The sequence below is a fragment of the Ceratotherium simum genome, chromosome 13, assembly GCF_057802395.1.
Source record: "Ceratotherium simum simum isolate JZ-2026a chromosome 13, ASM5780239v1, whole genome shotgun sequence".
Classification (NCBI taxonomy): Eukaryota; Metazoa; Chordata; class Mammalia; order Perissodactyla; family Rhinocerotidae; genus Ceratotherium; species Ceratotherium simum.
In genome coordinates, this window is record NC_141912.1 from 51,801,757 (window position 1) to 51,823,321 (window position 21,565).

Here is a 21,565-nt window from a genome sequence, read left to right on the forward strand (position 1 = left end):
AATAGACTTTGGATATGCTGCCATTAAAAGAAAAAAAAAGGGTTTGATGCCTGGGATTTGAGAGAAGCAGGAAGAAAAGGAGAAATTCCACTTTGATTTCAAGGCTTAGGGACTGGGAGATTAGTCACACCGGTAACAGAACCAGGTACCGCGGGAGAAGTCTGGTTATACACACAGTGCTTAAGTGTCTCAGAAAAAGAAAGTCCATCTAACATGAATGGAAAAGGGAGAGTGAGATGAGAAGTGAGTGCCTGTCTGCCTCTGAGCTGATGATGGACTAGGAATTCCGGCTTGCTGATGGGACATCCAGATGGATCTAGTGAAGTCTTGGTTGAGGGTTAAAAGGCATGAATTCATAATGGCTTCATAATGTTTTATGATTTTCCAAAGCAGTACGTAGTACCTGTGAAGAAAAAAGAGAAATTAGGTGTAATCAAGGTGGGGCTAGGGGGGCCGACCCAGTGACGGGGTGGAGGGTGAGGAGAGCTGGCCAGGGTAGAAATGAGATGGCTGGACTGAGTCTGGTTTGTTTGGGGATGGCAGTGGGGCCAAATGAGGCAGGTGGACTAAGAGAGAAGAAGAGTTGGAGGAGCGGAGGATATGAGGAGCCCAGAAGGTGGGAGCAGAGGTGAGGAAATAGAACAGGTGGCGGTCGGGAGTGTTGTGATCAGGAAGGGGAACTTCAAATCTGAGATCGTGGAGCTAGAGTAATCCTGAGAGAGAAATAATCACTGCCTTGCAGGACTTGCAGGCTAGGCCGGTGGGCAGTTGTCCTGTATGGAGATGATAGCGGGAGCTGTGTGGCAGCTCACAGTTACTAATCTCAGCTGAGTAGATTAGCTCCTCAAATGAAACTCCTCTATGGAAAAACTAAGGATTTTTAACCAAACCAGCTACTGATTAGGAATTACTACTTCAAATTGTAGAAAAGGGGCCGGCCCCGTGGCTTAGCGGTTAGGTGCACGGTTAGGTGCACGTGCTCTGCTGCTGGCGGCACTGGTTCGGATCCCGGGCGGGCACCGACGCACCGCTTCTCCGGCCATGCTGAGGCCGCGTCCCACATGCAGCAACTAGAAGGATGTGGAGCTATGACGTACAACTATCTACTGGGGCTTTGGGGGAAAAAATAAATAAAATTAAAACCAAAAAAAAACCAAATTGTAGAAAAGGCCACACTGGGAAGTAGAGAGGGGCCTTCAGGGGTACCCTTAGGAGAGCCCTCATGGAATGTCCTGGGAGATGAGGCTCTGGATAACATAACTGGGATGTTACAGTGAGCCGGAACTCCTAGTCCATCATCAGCTCAGAGGCAGACAGGCACTCACTTCTCATCTCGCTCTCCCTTTTCCATTCATGTTAGATGGACTTTCTTTTTCTGAGACACAGGTGGCTGGGCTCTTGGGACACGAATGTCAGAAGCACTTGGGTCTGCCCATACCTTAGGGCTGATTTGGTTTAGGGCTTCGAATAGGTCACTGAAATTCTGTATGCATTAATTCTTCTTACAATCAATCAGGTAACACAAAGTAAAATGTTTTTAAAAAATGTCTTGAGCAATTTCCTTGTGCAACTCAATGAATTTCACAATTTAATGCAAAGAAAGATGCATGTACAACCAGTTACAACATAATGCTAAGAAGGTGTAACAGGACATGATTAATTCTGCTTGAGGCTGTTGCTAAACTTCACAGAGGAGGTTATATCTGAGCCTGAATGTGAGAGAGAAGCAGGCTTTGCCAGGCATGGAGGGGTCAATTAACATTGGCGATGCAAAGTGTGTGGCTCATTCAGAGGCCCAGGACAGTCTGTTCTGCCTTCGTCTATGCAACAAGAATAAAAAACTAGGTCTCCTAATTCCTGCTCCACTGTTATTTTACTTTATTTTTCTTCTGCCTGGCCTCTCTATTTCCTGCATCTTTGTTAGGCATTCTTGGGCACAAAGTACCGATGGTAGGAGGAGATAGACCAAAAGTGAGCTGGTGATTGAAAATCCAATTAACAATTTAAATACTGTTATGGACACCTATCATGTAGCTCAACCACCCACAGAAAACAACATCCAACTCAAATGTTTCCTTTTGAAAAATATCTCACATTTTCATTATCTAAGATCGCACCGCTTTTACCTTTAAAAGCAAAGGAGAGTCTTATTTCATTGTCTTTGAACAAGTATCTGTTGACACATTCTGGGGCACCTTTACTCTGGTAGCTGCTGATGAGAGAAATAAAGGATGGGTAAGTCACTGCTCCTGTCTCAAGGAGCTGGCAACCCAGTACGTAGGAGAGACAAGGCCCTACACACATGAGTCCAGATGTTCTGCTCACCAAGTGTGTGGAATGGGTAGATAAACATTCAGGGAGAAAAGAAATCAAGATGGCCTAGAGAAGGCTTCCTGGCCAATGTGGAATTGAACTAAGGCCTGGTCCAAAGAGAAACTGAGAATGAAGTGACTTGTTTGATTCTTGGTAGCAAATAAAAAGTCCGGGTCTTGGGAACACCAGGAGAGTGTATTTGCATTAGCTGCAAAAGGGTTAACTTTTAATAGCTAGGGAAACTGCATTCCTTACATAGTACTCCAGCCCGGGCTTCATTTGTTATCAGATTCTTCCGCTCTGCAAAGTATATTTCCAAGATTGATTTCCTGCCAGTGGAAATCTGCTGCTCTCTTCAGGGTTCACCTGGGCTGGCCCGGGTCCCAGCAGGTTTGTGGATGGGTGATGGAGCTTCCTGCAGGCGCAAGGCTGGATCAAGCTGGGAGGCTGCATAACTGAAGCCAAACCACGGCTAATGAAGCCAGTAGTTACGCTCTTAAGGGAACTGCTGGGAGGCTTCTGTGCCTAGGCTTTAATTAACAGGCTTTCAGACAGCAGAGATTACCTTGACCCAAACAAGAAGTCTCTGAAGAAAAATGATCATCACACCCAGCTAACATATTGATTGACCTCAGACTGCTCAGTGTGTTCTAAACTGTCCCCAGCTCCTCCGAATTCTCCCACTAGAATTAAACACAGATCCTCTTTATTGCATGTGGAAGGTGCATTCTGTGTCTGCAATGATGCATTTTGAAAACAGTCTTGCTCAAGTTGAGATGTGGGAGGTATTGGAAGTAACAAAGAAAATTCAGGAATCCCAGCTAGGGAGTTCCAGCTGGAGAAAGAGAAAAAGGCATTTGGAGGAAGTGTGCTTTGCTCATCTTCCCCAGGGCACAGCAGCAAATTAAGGTTGTCTCTTCTTTCTCCTTCTATCGATATGGTGGGGAGCCGCAGAGGTGGAGAGGTCACTGAGCCCAGAAGGTGACATGTGCTCCTGGCACATCTGTGGCACACAGGTGTACCTCACCCCTTTTATAGGCAGTGTTCAGCCACACCAGGTATGCACATAGTCAAGGATTGACTCACTTATTAAGGCCATTTGGGTTTGTGTGCTGTGGGGAAAGTCTTTTGACAATATTGTGTAGACTGGCTTTCCCAATCTAAGAGAACATGACTGCTGCCTTAACAGTAGATGTTAAGTATTTTTTTCCCCTTCCCCACTCACCCCCACCCATGCCCATTTGCTTACATTATGGCAAATATAGCTAGGTTACTCCTAATAATAATTTTATTAGTATGGTTAGCTAACTAGTTGAGCTCAAAATCCACAGAATATTGCAAAGAAGTATGTATTCCTTGATAACGCTGGGGTGTTTTGGAGGGGGAGGGCATCTTAATATCCATTGTACTAATTAATCATGTTTTACTGATTTTTACATATTTATCTCAAACATTCCTATTTGTAGAATAGCAATAACTTCATTTTTCCAGTTAGAAAAGTAGTAAATGTTCATTGTTAAAAAGTACTAAAATGATAGTATCTACCTAGAAAAAAAGTAAAATTTCCCCATAATCCCACCACTTAGCAATATCTGTATTAATGTTTTGATGATGTGGAATTCTATACTTTTTCTGTGCCATATGTATATGTTTACAAAAATGGGATGCATACTTGTAATTTGCTTCTTCCTTGTAACAATATCTTTATTTATTTATTCAACAAATCTTTGTCAAGCATTTACTATGTGCTAGTCAGTCACTGTTCTAAGCGCAGGGGAGACTATTGTTAAAAAACAATGGAGGGCCGGCCCTGTGGCTTGGTGGTTAAGTGCGCGCGCTGCGATGCTGGAGGCCCGAGTTCTGATCCGGGGCGCGCATCGAGGCACCACTTCTCTGTCCATCCTGAGGCCGAGTCCCACATACAGCAACTAGAAGGATGTGCAGCTATGACATACAACTATCTACTGGGGCTTTGGGGGGAAAAAATAAAATAAATAAAATCTTTAAAAAAAAAAACAAAAAAAAAACAATGGAGCCCATGAATATTTCATGTGCATCTTTAACAATGTGTAAATATATCTACATAATTATTTTAAATAGGTGCATAGTAATCTATTGTATAGATTCATCATAATTTATTATATCAGATCTCCTATTTCTGGATATGGAGATGCTATTTATACTTGTTAGGTTTTCTTGAATATGAGGAGGATATGTGTTGACTGTTGGTAAATCTGAATTCATGTTAAAATGATCTCTGCTAGTAATAGGATTCTGCTGGTAGTGCTACTCCTTAAAATATGATTTTATAAACAGTGGTCAGATAGTTGGCAGATGTAGCTACAAAGGTCGGTGTAGGCCCAGCGGCCTCTCGCTTGATGGATGACTGTGGAGACCCTGGAGGCATCGGAGGCTGTTTGCAGCTCCACCTCTGTCTCTGGTTAGACCAAGGGCTGCTCAAAGCACGGTTCCAGTCTTTAACTATAACTGGACACCGAGTTGGCATTTTGGCCCCTCTTCCTTCTCAGCCATTTACGGTTATGCAGTGATGTGTGAGGCTGTGTTTCTGTGGATTCTGGAAGCATTTCTTTTGCCCTCTTTGATGGAAACTGCTGTTCGTTTGTTCTCTGTCCAACAACCAGCAGGCCACCTTCCTGCCATCTGTGTGAGCCCCACACACAGTGACACGAGGTGATGTCACATGACCTGCCTGTTGGTGATTTCAGCACACTGCGTGATCTTCCGTACAAAGCAGACATAACCCAGATGAATTATAGAATTTCACAGTATTAGAGCTTGTAGAGATTATACCCCCGATTTTATGGACAAGACACTGAGGCTTGACGCTGTAATTAGTGGTAGAGCTAGAACTACAAGTGGGGACTTCTAATTCCTGGTCCAGTGCTTTTCCTGGGAATCAGCTTTTCCAAGTTTGTGGTCTGTTCAAGCAGAGTCCTTGTAATAGACCAGGGAACACCATTGCTCTGGAGACCTTGTGTTCGGCCACCAGATAAAATGTCGTCAGTACCAAACTATGTCCATTTCCCAAATATGGAGCTTTTTATTTAATTCTCTACTTTTTTAATCAGGGAAAGGCTTTTTAGATAGCATGCTTTATTTTATTTTTATTTTTATTTTTTGTTTGTGAGGAAGATCAGCCCTGAGCTAACATCCATGCTAATCCTCCTCTTTTTGCTGAGGAAGACCGGCTCTGAGCTAACATTAGATAGCATGCTTTAGGTGTAGCAGAATTCAGTGACTCTTCTCAGTGTCAGTGTGCTTTCCTCCAACACCCTGGTAAGCGACCTCAGCCTATAGGTTTATGACTGAAACACACCACTTCTGCAAAGCCGGCCACAATGATTCACATGTCTCTTTAAAATGAAAGAGGCCCTTAGGGCTTATGATCACTTTTATCTGGGTTACAGACCCACTTGGGTTATCTGATAGATTCCACTCAGATTTTGTAGCAGTCATGTTTTCTTCTCTTGGAAAGTACTGGAATCTGATTGACAGATAAACTCCGTGGTAGAGAACTGAGAAGCTTTGCAGTCCTGATTGCTTTTGTAAAGCCAGTTGCAAATTATCTTTGTTAATGGAGCAAAGCAGTTGGTGCAGTGGCATATCTGAAGTTGCATATCATCGAAAAATATTTGAGTTTAGTCTTAGAGTGCATTTTTTGAGGGCATAATGGGTAAGAGCCCAGGCTCTAGGGCCAACTGCTTCGGGTTACCTCCTGGCTCTGTGATTTACTGTGTAGCCTTGGGCAAGTTACTTAATCTCTCTGTGCTTCTGTTTCCTCACCTGTAAAATGGGAATGATGATAATAGTACCAATGCCAGACAGGTGTTGGGAAGTTTAAATGAGTTAATATTTGCAAAGTACCTAGAACACTGTCGGGCATGTGATAAATACTATATAAGTGTTTGTTGTTATTATTATTCTGACATTTTCATTCCATTTACTTATTTATTCAACCATTTATTGGAACATCTCCTATGAGCTAGGCACAGTGGTAGGTGACAAAGGATCTTACAGCTTAGTGAGCAGAGAGACATATAACATAAACCAGGACATTGTAGCTATACAGTAAGGAGAGTGCGGTAATGGAGGACTAGTGCCATGGCAGTATAGACAAAGGAGAACCTGGGGGGAAGGCTTCAACAGGGGAAATTTGAGCTGGGACATAAAGGATGAATAGGAGTTGGCCAGTGGGCATCAGTGGTGTGGGCACGTACACAAGCACAAAGGCCTAAGAGGATGGCAGAATTACTGGAACACAAAATAAAAGTGGCCAGGGTGGGGATGGTTGGGGACGGTCATGGAGACACACAGGTAGAGACCAGAGGAAGGGCCTCTGCCATCCTACAGAGGTTCCTGTAGGGGATAATGAGGACTCAAAGTGGAACAGTGGCCGCCTCACCCCAGCCCCCCACTGAGAGAGAAGCCAGCAGGTGGAGGAGGTTGCGAGGGGCCATGAGGGCAGGGGCAGACCTGGTATACGCGGTTAGATCTGTTCCTGGGAGACTGGAGACGCCCAGATGCTGCTCTGCTCGTCCACACAGCTCCTCTCGGCAAGTTAAATGGTTATTTATAGGTAGGTGACATGAGTTTTTACTATGTTTTCAGGGGACCACAACAGTCACCAGAAACATGTCATTTCATTGTTTTATTTAACGTTACTGAAAAGGAAATGCACTCTGGGTAGTTTTCCTCAGTCAAAACTAGGTAAACAAAGCCAAACCTTAAAAATGAGTACTTTAGTTGTGATTTCTTTTTAAAAAGAAAATCTAAATACACAATTTTTGGCTAAAATGTCAAATTATTGCCGTGAACATAGGTTTTACCCTGCTTTTCTCTCTCCATTTTTTCTTAGAGTAATTATCTTTAATTTTTTTCTAAATAGTTTTAAAGGAGCACCTGAGATGAAACTTTAAGATTAGACCCCTAAATAATCCAAAGCCTGATGTAACATTTTAAAACACTTTCTTACAAACGTTAACTGAATTCATGGTATAGATATCATACTCAGGTTATTAAAATAGAGTTAAATAATAGTTCATATTAAAATAGAACTTTTAATTCCAATTCCATTATAATCTGAGTCTAATTAAAACTCTCTACAAGGCAGTTGGGGGAGGTATTATGAGGATTCCCAGAAACGTAACCAAAAATGGTTAAACTCCTTTTTGGTTTTCAAAGATTGCATTAACATAAATTATAAGGCAGAAAAAATATATATATACATATTACTAAGTTATAATCCTTCTGTGAGTTTAGTTCGGATATTACTAGTACCGCACTGTGCATGTTTTGCCTCTTCAAAGTACTTTCCAACTACTGCCCATTTTATTATTATTTATCCTCTTTTTTTTTTTAATTTTTTATTTATTTATTTTCCCCCCCAAAGCCCCAGTAGATAGTTGTATGCCATAGTTGCACATCCTTCTAGTTGCTATCTGTGGGACGCGGCCTCAGCATGGCTGGAGAAGCGGTGCACCAGTGCGCACCCGGGATCCGAACCCGGGCCGCCAGTAGCGGAGAGCCAGCACTTAACCGCTAAGCCACAGGGCCAGCCCGATCCTCTTTTTTCCTTGAAAGGTGGAGAGACAGGAAGTTACCTCCTCCCATAGGGAAAATGACACTGAGTAGTTGAATGTCTTGGGCCTAGCCACACAGCTAGTTGAGTAGGGCAAATGTGAACAGCCAGACTTTGCTGAACAGAAGGAAATTGGTGCCATATGTCCAGGCCCAGAGAACTATTCATTCAGTAAATAATTATTAGGTGTATGATTATTTTATAGGCCACATACCGTTTTAGACCTGGGAGCTTGCACACTGCACTGTCCTTGCCCCTAAAGGGGCTGGCTGCGAATGGAATGGGGAAATGAGCAGAGGAGACCAGTGATGGGGCCCCAGGAGAGAAGTGTGCTGGGGAAGGCAAGCCGGGGTAGGTGGTCGAAGAGCAGAGCCCTAATCCTGGTCTGTGGGTAAGAAAGGCTACCTGGCAGAGCTGGCTCCTGGGCAGAGTGTTGATGACCTGGGGTTGCAGGGCCAGAGGGTACTGAGGTTGCACTGGAGATAGAGAGTATGACACTTGTGAAAAACTCCCAGTATTATAATCTAGGCCGTCTAAGTGACCTGGGGGCATGAGACCTCTCTGGGAGAGGAGGCTGGAAGAGGAAGGAGGTCAACAGAAGGGCCTGTTTGCATGTTAAGCACTTAGAGTTTGTGTTGTAAACAAATAATGGTGAGCTACTGAGGGATTTGAGGAGGGAAGTGGTGATCAGATTTCCTTTTTTGTGTGTGTGTGTGTAGAAGATTGGCCCTGAGCTACCATCTGTTGCCAATCTTCCTCTTTTTGCTTGAGGAAGATTGTCCCTGAGCTAACATCTCTGCCAGTCTTCCTCTATTTTGTATATGGGATGCCACCACAGCATGGCTTAATAAGTAGTGTGTAGGTCTGTGCCTGGGATCCAAACCCGTGAACTCCAGGCCACCGAAGCGGAGCATGCAAACTTAACCTCTACACCACCAGGCCAGCCCCCAGATTTCCATTTTTAAACTACCCCCTGAAGTTGTTTGGAGAATGAAGTGAGGGTCTGGGACATGGGAGGCAGGGGAACCATCACTTGAGCAAGAAGCGTCAGTCATGAGACTGCTGTTTTCGTCATCTACATAAGGTCACTTTGAAGCCCTGAGTTAAGGGAGAGCAGTGGGAATGAAAAGGACAAATGGATTCCAGAAAGGTTGAGATAAAATCAGCAGGCCTAGATGACTGATTAGATGTCAGGGAAGGCTAAGTCTGGGCCCGAGGAGAAGTGTAAAGATGTTGAGTTTCAAGTGCCCGTGGGATATTCGGTTGGACAAATCCAGAGCCGTTGGATATTTGAATCCAAACCCCTGGAAAGATCTGTCTGGAGGCATATGTTTAGGAATCATCTGATATAGATGCTAGCTGAACCCAAGGGCATGGGAGAAGTACCCGTGTGTGAGGTATCATGGATGCAGAAAAGGGGGCAGGTGGTGGAACCCCGGGCACACCACAGTTGACGAGGGGTGGGAGAAGAAAACAGGCTAGACCAGAGAGGGTAGTGTCACTTAAGCCAAGAAAGGAGGCATTGGTCAGCGGTGTGAATCCCCCAGGGCTCAGGTGACAGAAGGATTGAACGAGCTGAAGCTTCAGGGATGAGAAATGACTCCCATCTTCCTTCTGCAACATCAAAAATTCTAAACTCCTTATCTAATGCTGCGGGCACCCACCCCACTTGCTTCCTCATTCCTCCCCAACAGCACCTCTGCTCAGGGGCCCACAAGGAGGCCACACCATTCCTACGCTCATACTTTGCCCCTTTCCTGGAATGCCCCACTCCTCATTCCTTCACTTGTCTAAGTCCCATCCGGCCTTCCAGGCCCAGCACAAGTCCTGTTTTCCCCACGGCTACCCCAGCATGCCCTGAGCGTGCTCTGCTCTGTAGGGACCTGTTTGTATTTCATTCTACTTAACACTTTATGTGCAGACTGGTGGTGTTGGCTGTTGATTCATGAAGTTTGCTGCTTCTTGTAAGCTGTTTGAGGTAAGGAGTCGTATTTCATTTTTCCTCTGTGGCCTTTTGTGACCTGGAATATTGTTGAGAAGATAATCCTTGCTCTGAAAACTCTCTCGTTGATCAAAATTATTGTCTTGAGCTTATCCAGTTCTTGAGGATTCTTAAGGAAGATTTACATTTCAGCTGTCCCAGCAGGGGAGTTGGAGTGTACCCTGTACAAGGGAGCTCATTCTAAGATACCATCTTTGTCAGCTGATAGAGCAGTGCACGGGGACAGAGGCCAGGAATGACGGAGGGGCCCATACTCAGAGCGGCCACCGGGAGGACTGGGAGGTGTGTGCCTGCACCAACATCATGATGCCAATATGTGGTTTCCTCCAAAACAGGCTTTCAGACTTTACAGCTGGCCCTTTGAAGCTGATTTCTGGAAGCAATGCCCACTCTGACTTGGAGAAAGTAAGATCTGTCTAGGGGGATGGACCCCACTAGACAGCGACTTCTGAAGTTAAGGATGATAACGGAATTATAACTTATTATCATCGCTGTGGCTATGGTGGCTGCTCGTGGACGAAGGGAGAATTTTATGGCAGGGGAAGAGAAGTTACTAAGCAAAGGACAGAGAAATAATCCCCTCTCTTTCTGACCATTAGTTTAGAATTTTCCATGACCCTGCACTTCCAAAGGGAAATAAATGTAGGTCCGTTTCACCCATAGATAGAGGAACTAGGTCTTTGCAGCCCCCTCATTGCTGAGGGGGGTGAGTTGGGGGCCATGGTGGTCACATCCCTGGAACTGCCAGGTCCCTTTGTGGGTGTCGGGCTACACACTCCAGAGGATGGAGTTATTAAGGAGACTCTGAGACTGGTGTGGCTGCATTTTAAAGGTCCTTGAAAAAGGAGGCCTCGTTTGCGGGAGAAATGATGATTCTGCCATTTTTTTTTTACTGTGCACCTTTTCCATTGAAGTTCAAGTTAATATCCTTGTGGTCTTGTCCCTCTCTGCTTCTTACTTCTATAAACCTCTTCCTAGTTTATTTTCCATAAGTAGGAGAGAAGTGGAAATAATTTTCTGAAAAGGACTTGTCAACATAAAGCCCTGAGATTAGGTTGGTGCCATGAGGACTGGAGGAACTCTGGGGTCAGAGCTCCGCAGACGTGGGTTTTCTGGAAACTGACAATAAGGCAGCGTCATGATTTATCCTTTTTCCCTCAGAACAGGCAGATGCCAGTTGGTCCCCAGGTCTGAATTGTGCTCAGTTCCAACCATTAGACAACCAAAACCCAAGGTTTTAGTCTTTAGAAATTCAATTGTGTCGTTGGTTTATAAGAGCCTACTATTGTGCCAGGCACCCTATTTTAGAGGCTATAAAGATGAGCAGAAATTGTGCAGTCATGTGTTATTTAACTCTGGATGCAGAATTGTCTTCATTGGTTCAGGTGCCCGGAGAGGATGGAAACACCCTTGATCTTAGATGCAATGCAGGTGGGGCCCACTGGGGAGTGTCTTTAGGGATTCCTTCTTCTATAGCTCATGTCCCGAGGGACTGACCTCTGTTTCCCCTAACCACAAAATCAGACTGATATTTTCATCTGATTCTCTCTCTGCTTCACAAGAGTTGGTAGAAGTCTGTATCTAAAGAACGGAGCCCTTTAATTCCCCAGAACTCTGACAGGCCCAGCTCCCCCAGATTATATGCTTCTCAGTCAACAGCAACAGGGCAACTTGAAACGTCATCCCATGTTCCAGGCCCAGCCCTGCAGTGGTCCACCTGTTCCTAGGTCCAGTTACCCCAGCTGTTCCCACCCCACCCCCTTACCCCTGCTGTGCTCGGTCACCAACTGCCAGCAGGTCAGGTGGAGGAATCTCCATCCAGAGCTTAACTCCCAGGCGCTCAGATCCCTCTGCTGGCTGACTGCAGAAGCACTGCTTAGCTTTTTCTTTTTGTTTGTTTCTAAATGAATTAAGATGTTCTGAGGACCATTTTCTTTCTCTCCCATCTTCCTTCATTCTGTCTTTCTGACTGACTCTGTAATCTTTAATAAATTTCTCTTGGGTCTTTAATTCCTACATTGAGCACCAGTCTCTGGCCCGTTCCTGGTCGGGAACCACTGGTCGGTGCTTGCTAAACAAATGACTCAATATGCTGTTACCGGAGCCACCTCGTAGGTCCATGGTGCAGAGGGTAGTAGATCCTCCAATCAGGAACCACCCCCACCTCTCGCGCCAGTGGTGGTCCTAATAGTGGCAGATGATTCTGCAGACATGAAACCAAGGACTTCGTTAAACACTTTACAGGCATTACGTTCTAGAGTCCTCTCATCAGCCGCATGAGGCAGCTTCTCTTTATCATTGGGTCTGTTTCTCAGATGACAAAGCCTAGGCTGGAGTTCCTCGGCTTGTCGATGGTGGGGCTCAGGGTTGGAGCTCATGTCTCCGGTGCCAGTGTTCTACTTGGAACCACACAGTGCGACCTCCTCCGGCGCTCCGGGCTTTCCAGGGCCTTATCTTGGCATGTGTTCTTTGGCCTTGCTGTCTGCCTAGAGATCTCTTTCCCCCTCATCTTCTTTCAGGAATTCTGACTTTTCCTTCAAGACTCAGTTCAGGAGTCACTTGGAGAGGCGTGCACACCCCTCCTTCCCTACCTTCTATTTTGGTTGTGTTTGCAGAGACCCTGCCTGTGAACCAGTGCTCGCCTCCCACGGAGCACTCATCCCACGTTTTTGTTATGATTTCCCCACGTGTCTGTCTCTGCCAGTCGACTCTGACCTCCTGGAAGGCAGGGAGCATATCTTGTCGGTGTTTGTGCCCCCGGCACAGGGCCCACCTCCTAGTAATAAAAATAACAGCAGAGCTTAACATTGACTGAGCCCCTATCTTGGGCCAGGCAGTGTGCTAAGCACTTTATATGTTAGATTCTCTCATTTAACCATCACAAACACCCATATGATAGGTGGAATTGTTACTCCCATTTTACAGGTGAAGGAACTGAAGCTTAGCGAGTTCTATAACTTCCCAAAGGTTACCCCATAAATGGCGCAAACCAGGCTTGACTCCAGATCGCCCTGAACTTTTTTCACATTTTTAAAATTTTCATGCCCTACATTTTAGACGTAATTAGGTATTTTTTCTCTTTCAATATTGATTAAGCAGGGTGGGTAGGAAGGTGAAATTTTCTTCACTAAGATTAGCAGTGCCCTGAGAAGCACTTGCTATCTCTCTCCCAGCAGAAGGGCTCTGAAGGAAGGCGGCCATTTAGATAAATCAGGTTTTGAACCTTTTTGAGGAAAAGAGTTTGCGAAGTATGAAGTAGAAAAGGTAACTGGAGATATGCGGAAAATCCATTCCTTTACCCAGTAACTTCACATGAAATTTTGCAGCTATTTTATAAAATAATCACTGTGCTCATCTGGCTCATCTGTCATCCACAAATTCCAAGTGTAAGTTAAACATTTGAGGCCTGAAATTCATTGATTACAGATTTAGGTACCTAGGAGAAACAAGTCCAAAACTACTTACTTTCTAGAGCATGATTTAAAAACAAAACCAAACAAACAGAAAGCCACAATCTTTGCAATTAGACTTTATGTTAAATTTAGGCCACATGTTAATTTTGTTTAACTCTTAAAATATATCCCAGAATATGCATTGGTCTTTACCAGTGTCAACTGAAAAAAAGAGTCTGGATAAAGGTTAAATGGAGTTTATTCAAATAATCAAGGTGAGGAACTCAAGTCCTGGGAAACAGTCCAACAGAGTTATTCTGAGGAAATGCTCTAAGGTCTACAGATCTGAATGCAGTTTATATACTTTTTTTTAACAAAGCAGTATATGTGCAGAAAAAGAGCTTACACATCTAATATTCATATACTTTAAAGATAACATAAACAAGAGCTTTTTGGTTATATATCAAACAAGACTTGTAATGTTGGTGTTATCTATGTGTGGAAGGAGGCAACAACCAGGGTCATTACTTTTTCCCTCAACCTCCAAGAAATGCAGCCAGGAAATGTGAGAGGGAGGTACCCTTTGTCTCTTCCTGTTGTGGATCTGTCCACTTGGCGTCTTCAGTCATGAGGTGAGGGGTTGCAGGGTCATTCTTACACAGGCTTAGGATGGCCTGCATGGCTGCTTCACAGGACAGCATGGATTTCTGTCCTGACTTTAAGCCTATGCAGCTTTCCTGCTAGATTCACCTGTTAGACCAGGGAGAGGGGCCCAAAAGTTCCTTCACACCAACCTAACTGATGACTCATTTGCCTGTCTTTACTTTGAGGTTCAAGTTACCATTGCTTATCTCAGATTTTCAAGTTACCAGTTAAACTAGTGGATAATTTAAGATGAGGTGCTCAAGAAATGTAGGCTACCATTAGTAATATCAATATTTATAATTTTTATATTTCAATATAATATTTCATACTATTAGAGCCTGTCTGATGATTACATTTTGATAACATCCAGAAAACTCCACAGGCTTTAAAGGTAACCTTACTTACCTTCTCGATATCATTAAAAGAGAGTGGCTAACATTCCCATTTTATAAGCTATGACCGCCTCACTCTGTAGTGGGTAGTGGAGACAAAATCAGAATGTTAGGGTAGTAAGGAATCTTGATCCAACTCTATCTTTCTGCAGATGAAAAACAAAATGAGGCTCAAAGAAGCTGTCTGCAGCTCCCTGCCTCCCCTAATGCACTGGAAAGCCACTTTCCATTAAGAAAACCCTCAGGGCCGGCCTGGTGGTGCAGTGATTAAGTGTGTTCTGATTCCGCAGCCCAGGGTTTGAGGGTTCGGATCCCGGGCACAGACCTACACACTGCTCATCAAGCCATGCTATGGCGGCGTCCCATACACAAAATAGAGGAAGATGGGCACAGGTGTTAGCTCAGGGACAATCTTCCTCATGAGAAAAAAACAAAAAAAAACCCACAGCCCCTTCACTGTCTTAGCTCATCCCTCTCTCACTGCATTTTTGCCCATGTTACTTTCCTTCCTGTAGGTTGCATCCCCGTCTGGCCGTGCTGTTCAGCCATGACCACCGCCATCCTCGAGCGCCTGAGCACGCTGTCTGTAAGTGGGCAGCAGCTGCGCCGCCTGCCCAAGATCCTGGAGGATGGGCTTCCCAAGATGCCTTGCACCGTCCGGGAGACAGACGTGCCGCAGCTCTTCCGGGAGCCTTACATCCACACCGGCTACCGCCCCACGGGACACGAGTGGCGCTACTACTTCTTCAGCCTCTTTCAGAAGCACAACGAGGTGGTCAATGTCTGGACCCACTTGCTGGCGGCCCTGGCTGTCCTCTTGCGATTCTGGGCCTTTGCTGAGGCTGAGGCCTTGCCGTGGGCCTCTCCCCACGCCCTGCCCCTGCTCCTCTACATCCTGTCCTCCATCACTTACCTCACGTTTAGCCTCCTGGCCCACCTGCTGCAGTCCAAGTCAGAGCTCTCCCACTACACCTTCTACTTTGTGGACTACATTGGCGTGAGCGTGTACCAGTACGGCAGTGCCTTGGTGCACTTCTTCTACAGCTCTGATCAGGCCTGGTACGAGCGCTTCTGGCTTTTCTTCTTGCCAGCAGCCGCCTTCTGTGGCTGGTTATCTTGTGCTGGCTGTTGCTATGCCAAGTATCGTTACCGGAGGCCTTACCCAGTCATGAGGAAGATCTGTCAAGTGGTGCCTGCAGGGCTGGCCTTCATCCTAGACATCAGCCCTGTGGCACACCGAGTGGCCCTGTGCCACCTGGCTGGCTGTCAGGAGCAAGCTGCCTGGTACCACACCCTCCAGATCCTCTTCTTCCTGGTCAGCGCCTACTTCTTCTCCTGCCCGGTCCCTGAGAAGTACTTCCCGGGTTCCTGTGACATTGTGGGCCATGGGCATCAGATCTTCCACGCCTTTCTGTCTGTCTGCACACTCTCCCAGCTGGAGGCCATCCTCCTGGACTACCAGGGGCGGCAGGAGATCTTCCTGCAGCGCCACAGTCCCCTGTCCATCTACATGGCCTGCCTCTCTTTCTTCTTTCTGGCTGCCTGCAGCGCTGCCACCGCAGCCCTCCTGAGGCACAAAGTCAAGGCCAGACTGACCAAGAAAGATTCCTGAGGCTGGGAGGTGGGACAAGGTGTGGAGGTAGCCCATCGTGATTTGGGAAAACTCGATACGACTATAGGAGTTGACTTTTTGTTTTTAAGAGTTGGCTTTTAAATTAATACGTTTTTCCAAGGATATGCTGGAACTATGGCGTTGGAAAGCCAAAGGATTCAAGAGTTTTGTTGTTGTTATTGTTGTTAATGAAAGGAGTATTCCTTTTCCCTCTGGGTCCTAGCCTTATAAGGCACAGGAATGGAAAGGACCTGGCTAAGAGTCATGGAACACTGAAGTAAGGAGAACCATCTTCATGCCGGAAGATTTAGTAGGATTCTGAATTGGACTGAAAAGTAGGTAGATGGCTGGTTCACACCATATTGGAATGGCCATCTTACTATGCTGGTCTTTGGTAATTGAATAAATTGACCCAAGGACCATATTTCATTTGGATTTCATATTGTCCAGGGTGGAGAAGTCAGAATCTTCAAGATGATTCAGTGAAACCCTTAGACGTGATGAACTACTCTGTTCACCTGATTTCTGATCCCTCCTCTCTCACCCACTCTAACACTGACCCTTTTCTCAGGATGATGTCTGCCTGGCTGTTTCTCTAAAGTGCTGTTCACTCCCATCTGTACCTTGCCTGGTAATGTAGAGGACCATGGAGCAGTCATACTTCCAGGAAATGCTTGGACCCACATGGACATTCAGGAAGCTTATTCTCATGTAATACTGATGTAAACGGTACTAGAAAGTTCAATGCCAGGAGCCACCAGGAGGCCCAACCAACAAGCGTGGACCCTGTTTGGTGTCATGGGACCCTTCTGTTTTTATAGCTGTGGACTGTGGGATTGCTTGAGATCTCTTAGGGCTGCCTCACAGGCCAAGAGATTGGGGGCTGGCTCCAGGGAATCTTCTCCAGATTTTGACCAGCATGTTCAGAAAGCCCCTGGTAGAGTGAATTGGTTCTGAAAGTCCCTCTAGGGATCTGATTATTTCAAGAAGAACCCAAGGTCCAGCCTCTTAAATAGATGCTGCCCCACGCAGGACTCTTGTAACCACCCCAGTTCAGGGTCCTCAGGCAGGCTGTTGTGCCTCAACTTGGAGCAGAACCCTTAAAATACTCAACCCCCAGGACAGGCGAGCTTGTGTGCTCACTGCGGGTTGGTCCCTGAAGGCTCCTTTGGGTAAAATGGTGAACTGGGCACGCTGTAGGTGGAATAGTCTGCTTGGAACATCATTGTCCAGCAGCTTCTGTGGGATAGGAGGTACTTAACGATTGATGTCTTCCGGCCACGCAGCCTGCTCTGAGGAGTGACTTCCACACTATCCAGTGAAGGGGGCTGCATTGACAGAAGGACCGTGGAAGCCTTTTCAGAGGCCACGTTTCCTATCAGTATAAGGTCCCTATCGACCAAAATGGGAAGTGGTTTGTTTTCACTCCAGTTTGATGAACCTCTTCTCTTACCACGGTACTTTATTGTCTTCAAATATTTGTTTTCGCATTCTCTGAGAGATTTGTGTGTTTTGTGCCTTATAAATGGAAACATATAAACACTTTACTTAACATGTGGCCATGTGGGATTTTCAGTTTTGGGTTATTGGGATAAGGAAAAAAGCTTTCCAACCAGTGGATGAAAGAAATTTCAGAAAATCAGAATTGCTTGTCAACCGAAAGACTCTTTCAGCCTGTATTTTGGCCAAAAAAAAAAGATATTCAACTGGAGTTTTCCTATAATCTTTATATTGAGAAAGTGTATGTCTTGTCAGCTACGTAGTTTTCCTAGATGGATTTCTGCTGTTAATCCTCAAATACCTGAACTTCTGTGCTACCCAAGTGTCTTACACAAGCTTCTGGTGTCTAGGCCAAATTCACCACAAATAAAGTCAGCAAAACTGAACTGGGTCGAACTAAACAAGGGAATGGGGGAGTTGTGCAAACACATTGCAAGTTGAGGGTCAGTGTAAAACGGGGACTAGAAAGTCTTTGAAATGTTCATCATCGTGGATTGAAAGATCATATTCTTGGAAAACTTGGAAGGAAGATGTAAGTCAAGCTCTTGGATATAACCATAGTAGTCATGGTGGGCAGAGATCTTTAGGCCAAAGGCAGGTGTTTTTTAAGAGAGCAAACAGGAAGTAGGACAGTGATCCCCAAATGCAGTCCACAGACCAATGCCAACCTGCATGCTGTCAACGGTCTGTGACAAGACAAGTACTGACAGAGAGACCAAACTGTTAGATGTTGCCATAAAACTTTCATTTTAATTTAGACAAGTATTGGTCCCTCAAGTGACTGGAAATTTTTTTAAAAGTTTTTTCACCAGAGGTATTTGAGAGACATTGAGGTAGGAGACTGTCTCACTAGAAACACCCGTATCTCATTAGAGATATGTGAACAGGAGATGCAGAGATTTTTAACTACTCAGACTTTTGAGAGCTCACATACTCCTTTTAAAACATTTTCATTAAAATGAGTGTATCAGTAACGAACAGACCTAGTTTGTTTAAAAGGAATAATGAAGTCTTTGATAAAGGAGATGATTATCTTACTCCACCACAGCCCCTCCAACAGTTGACATCTACTGGAAATTCTGCTGGTTCTCTCTCTTTCTTTTTATTTTTTATTTATTTATTTTTAGTGAGGAGGATTAGCCCTGAGCTAACATCTGTGCCAATCTTCCTCTATTTTGTATGTGGGACACCACCACAGCATGGCTTGATGAGTGGTGTATAGGTCCACGCTGGGGATCCGAACCGCTGAACCCTGGGGCGCTAAAGCAGAGTGCACGAATTTAACCACTACGCCACTGGGCTGGCCCCACGCTCTCTTTTTTTTAAAAGAAGACTTTCAATCTGTTGAAATGTAAATGCCTCTGTAAAAAACTAAACTATCAGTCATTTACTTCTTGAGAATACAGATTCTGATGGATTTGTATGAGGCCCTGTTCCGGGTAGGGAGAGGGGACAGCAGGACACAGCAGACTGGGGACACATTTGCCTGTTTCCCCTCTTGCCTAGTACTTCCTGCCCTGTACTTACTAACAAGCCGATGTTAATACTCTTCAGATGTTAGAGTGTCATTTCCCACCTCCGCTGAAAGTACCTCAGTCAGTAACAATAATCTCAATCCTCTACTGGAAGCTTGAAATCGTAGGAGCTCACGCCACGGAATGAAGGTAGTTCATTCCCGCCACTGTTGTCCACTTGTTCACAAATTGTACCTTAATGCTTCAAAACATCAGGTTCTTCTGTTGCTGCACTGTAGTTTCACGTGGGCCCTCCAGAGGGCGCTCATGTCTTCCTCAGAGTGGGCGCAGCCATTGTCCACAAGGCCTCAGCCTACCGATTGTGTTGGTCCCAGTGTTTTGCTTGATGGCTTGGCAAAGAAAAAATGGAACTATTTTCTGTGTATATAAATCTACTTACATGAAAGACTATTAAACAGATTTTGTATACGCATTCTTGTACTGTCAACAGCTACCTTGTTTCTTTGACAAGGCCCTTGACAAGTGCTACTTGGACAAGGCTCATCTTAAAGAAAGGTTTTATCTAGATAGACGTTGCCAGGAGGAGGAGGAGGTCAGAACACTTGATATATCCACCTAGAAGTAGGAAAGTATAAAAGCTTAAAAAATCTCCATACCCAAACCCCCAAAATACACCCCCCCCAAATTCCCACTTGTGCGTAGATCAAATTGCCCCCCCCCCAAAAGCTGGAGTTGATTTCTCTGAGGATTTCAATCTAGTTGAATAAATACTCCTAGTGTCATAGACCAAAGGATTTGGTGCCAATCAACTAAAGAATTTTGTAGCCTTAACTGTTAGATTTAAATAGCTGTGAAAAAGGTGATTCTCTGGGCTACTCCAGCATCAGGCTATCATATTATCACAATAATGTAAGAAAACAGCATTTCTCTGGCTTGAGGCTCCACTGGTAGGATTGTGGATGTCCCTCTTGCCCATACCCTTTTTTTAATGGGCAGCACTGGCCCTAGGCAGTTGGCACATGCTTCTGTTGTCAGTGTTAATAGTTTAACCACTCTTCAGTTATTGATTCAGCAAATATTGATGAGCACCAAGTATTTATGGCCGGCACCATGTTGGCATCTGGAGATGCCACAGTGAAGGAAAAAAACAGGGACCTGACGTGGAGAGTCTGCAGTCTGCCAAACGAGGACAACATCTTCCCACTTTGGGCCAGGACAGGTGCCCCTCTCCAGGTCTTGGTCCCAATCACAGCCTGAGGGCCAGATGGCCTGCCAAACCCACGGGAGGCTGGGACCTGCTTCGGGCTAGAACATTTTCAAAGGATTGAGCGTTCTCCCTCTTCCCCCCAGGCTAGAAACATCTCCCCCACCAGCAAGGCTGTCACCTTAGGGCCGGCTCCTTGACCCTTCTGGTTACTGCTGCTGCTTCTCCAGCCATCTTCAATGTCCTCTAGTGTTTTAATTCAGTCTTGGCTATCCTTGACACATCCAGACACAGCAGCCCTGTATTGCCACAGGCAGTATAGACTGCCCAGGTACATAAAGTCCCATCCTTCTGGGAAGGGGATGTAGGGTTCCAACCTGAGTACAGGTTCCTGATTTGGTAAATTGGAAATGGCATGCCACACACTGGCTGCCTCCTTTTCAAAAAAATAACCATCTTATCCTTTAAGGAATTTTTATGGAAATAATTTAATGTGGAAGGAAAATCATTGCATTAGAAAGAGAATTTAAATATTAACTTCGGGATCCTATCTATCTAAGGTAAGGGCTTTTCTTCCCTGACATAACTCTCATAGGAAGAGGTAGGCGCTGTATTGGAGACTCCAGGAGGCCGTGACCAACTCAAAGGCCACAGGATAACACCTTAGATCTTATCGTGCATTGTGCTTTCCAAACATTTCCACATCCATTTGAGCTTCTAAATAATCGTGTGAGGCAGGGCCAAAAAGGTCTCCATTAAACTAGAAAAAACACTAAGAAAGTAGAATGACTGAGTCACACAATTAGTTGTAATGTTTAAACTCAAATTCATTTTTCCTTCAGATAAATTCAGGGCTCAGCTAATCAACAAATATTTGCAGAGCTCTTCACAGCGTGGGAAGCCCTTTTCCACATTGTGTATACTTTAACCTAATCTCATTTAAACTTTTGATCCTAAATACCTCATGAATAGCCAGGGTTGTGTCTTCTCTTTTCTGGTTAAAGTGACCTTGCCATGTCCTTGGATGTCCAGTAAAGCATTCTTTGCACCTCATAGTCTTCTCAGAAGCCCGAAAGTTCCATTGGCTACAGGCCCTTTGTGGCCTGGATTATAAAGTCAAATGTCACTCTCCAGTCATGGCTTCTTGAAAATACCTTTGAGTCCTTGGATGAGAAACTCATCTAGGATTGATAATCTTGCCAAGGTCATGTAAGCCCTCACTCTCATCTTTCAGTGGGATTGTCTGTTCTTCAAATAATTGGCTTTCCCAGTGATTTTGACGTCATATGACTTTGAACATGGGATTTAAAAAAAAATGGTTCTCTGCCTTATGAAAGACTTATGCAGACTTAGTAGCAAGTCCAAAAAATGTCACTGATTATTTCTCATTTTGAAGTAACATATGCTTATTAAAGAAAAGGCAGAAAAATA

The 21,565-nt window shown here is 44.9% G+C and overlaps 1 protein-coding gene across 4 annotated transcripts in view; it reads left to right on the forward strand.

Moving 5' to 3' along the window:
- Positions 1 to 19,417, forward strand: part of PAQR8 (progestin and adipoQ receptor family member 8) — a 40,962-nt gene extending 21,545 nt beyond the window's left edge. For 3 of the 4 annotated variants that reach the window (XM_087438708.1, XM_087438706.1, XM_087438705.1), the window contains one exon: positions 14,859 to 19,417. In XM_087438708.1, the coding sequence (XP_087294834.1) occupies positions 14,891 to 15,955 (1,065 nt within the window). In that variant the 5' untranslated portion in view covers positions 14,859 to 14,890 and the 3' untranslated portion in view covers positions 15,956 to 19,417. Of the gene's footprint in view, positions 1 to 7,929; positions 9,891 to 14,858 lie in introns of those variants that run through there. The other variant, XM_087438707.1, reaches the window with a different exon arrangement.
- The last annotated feature ends 2,148 nt before the right edge of the window (positions 19,418 to 21,565 follow it).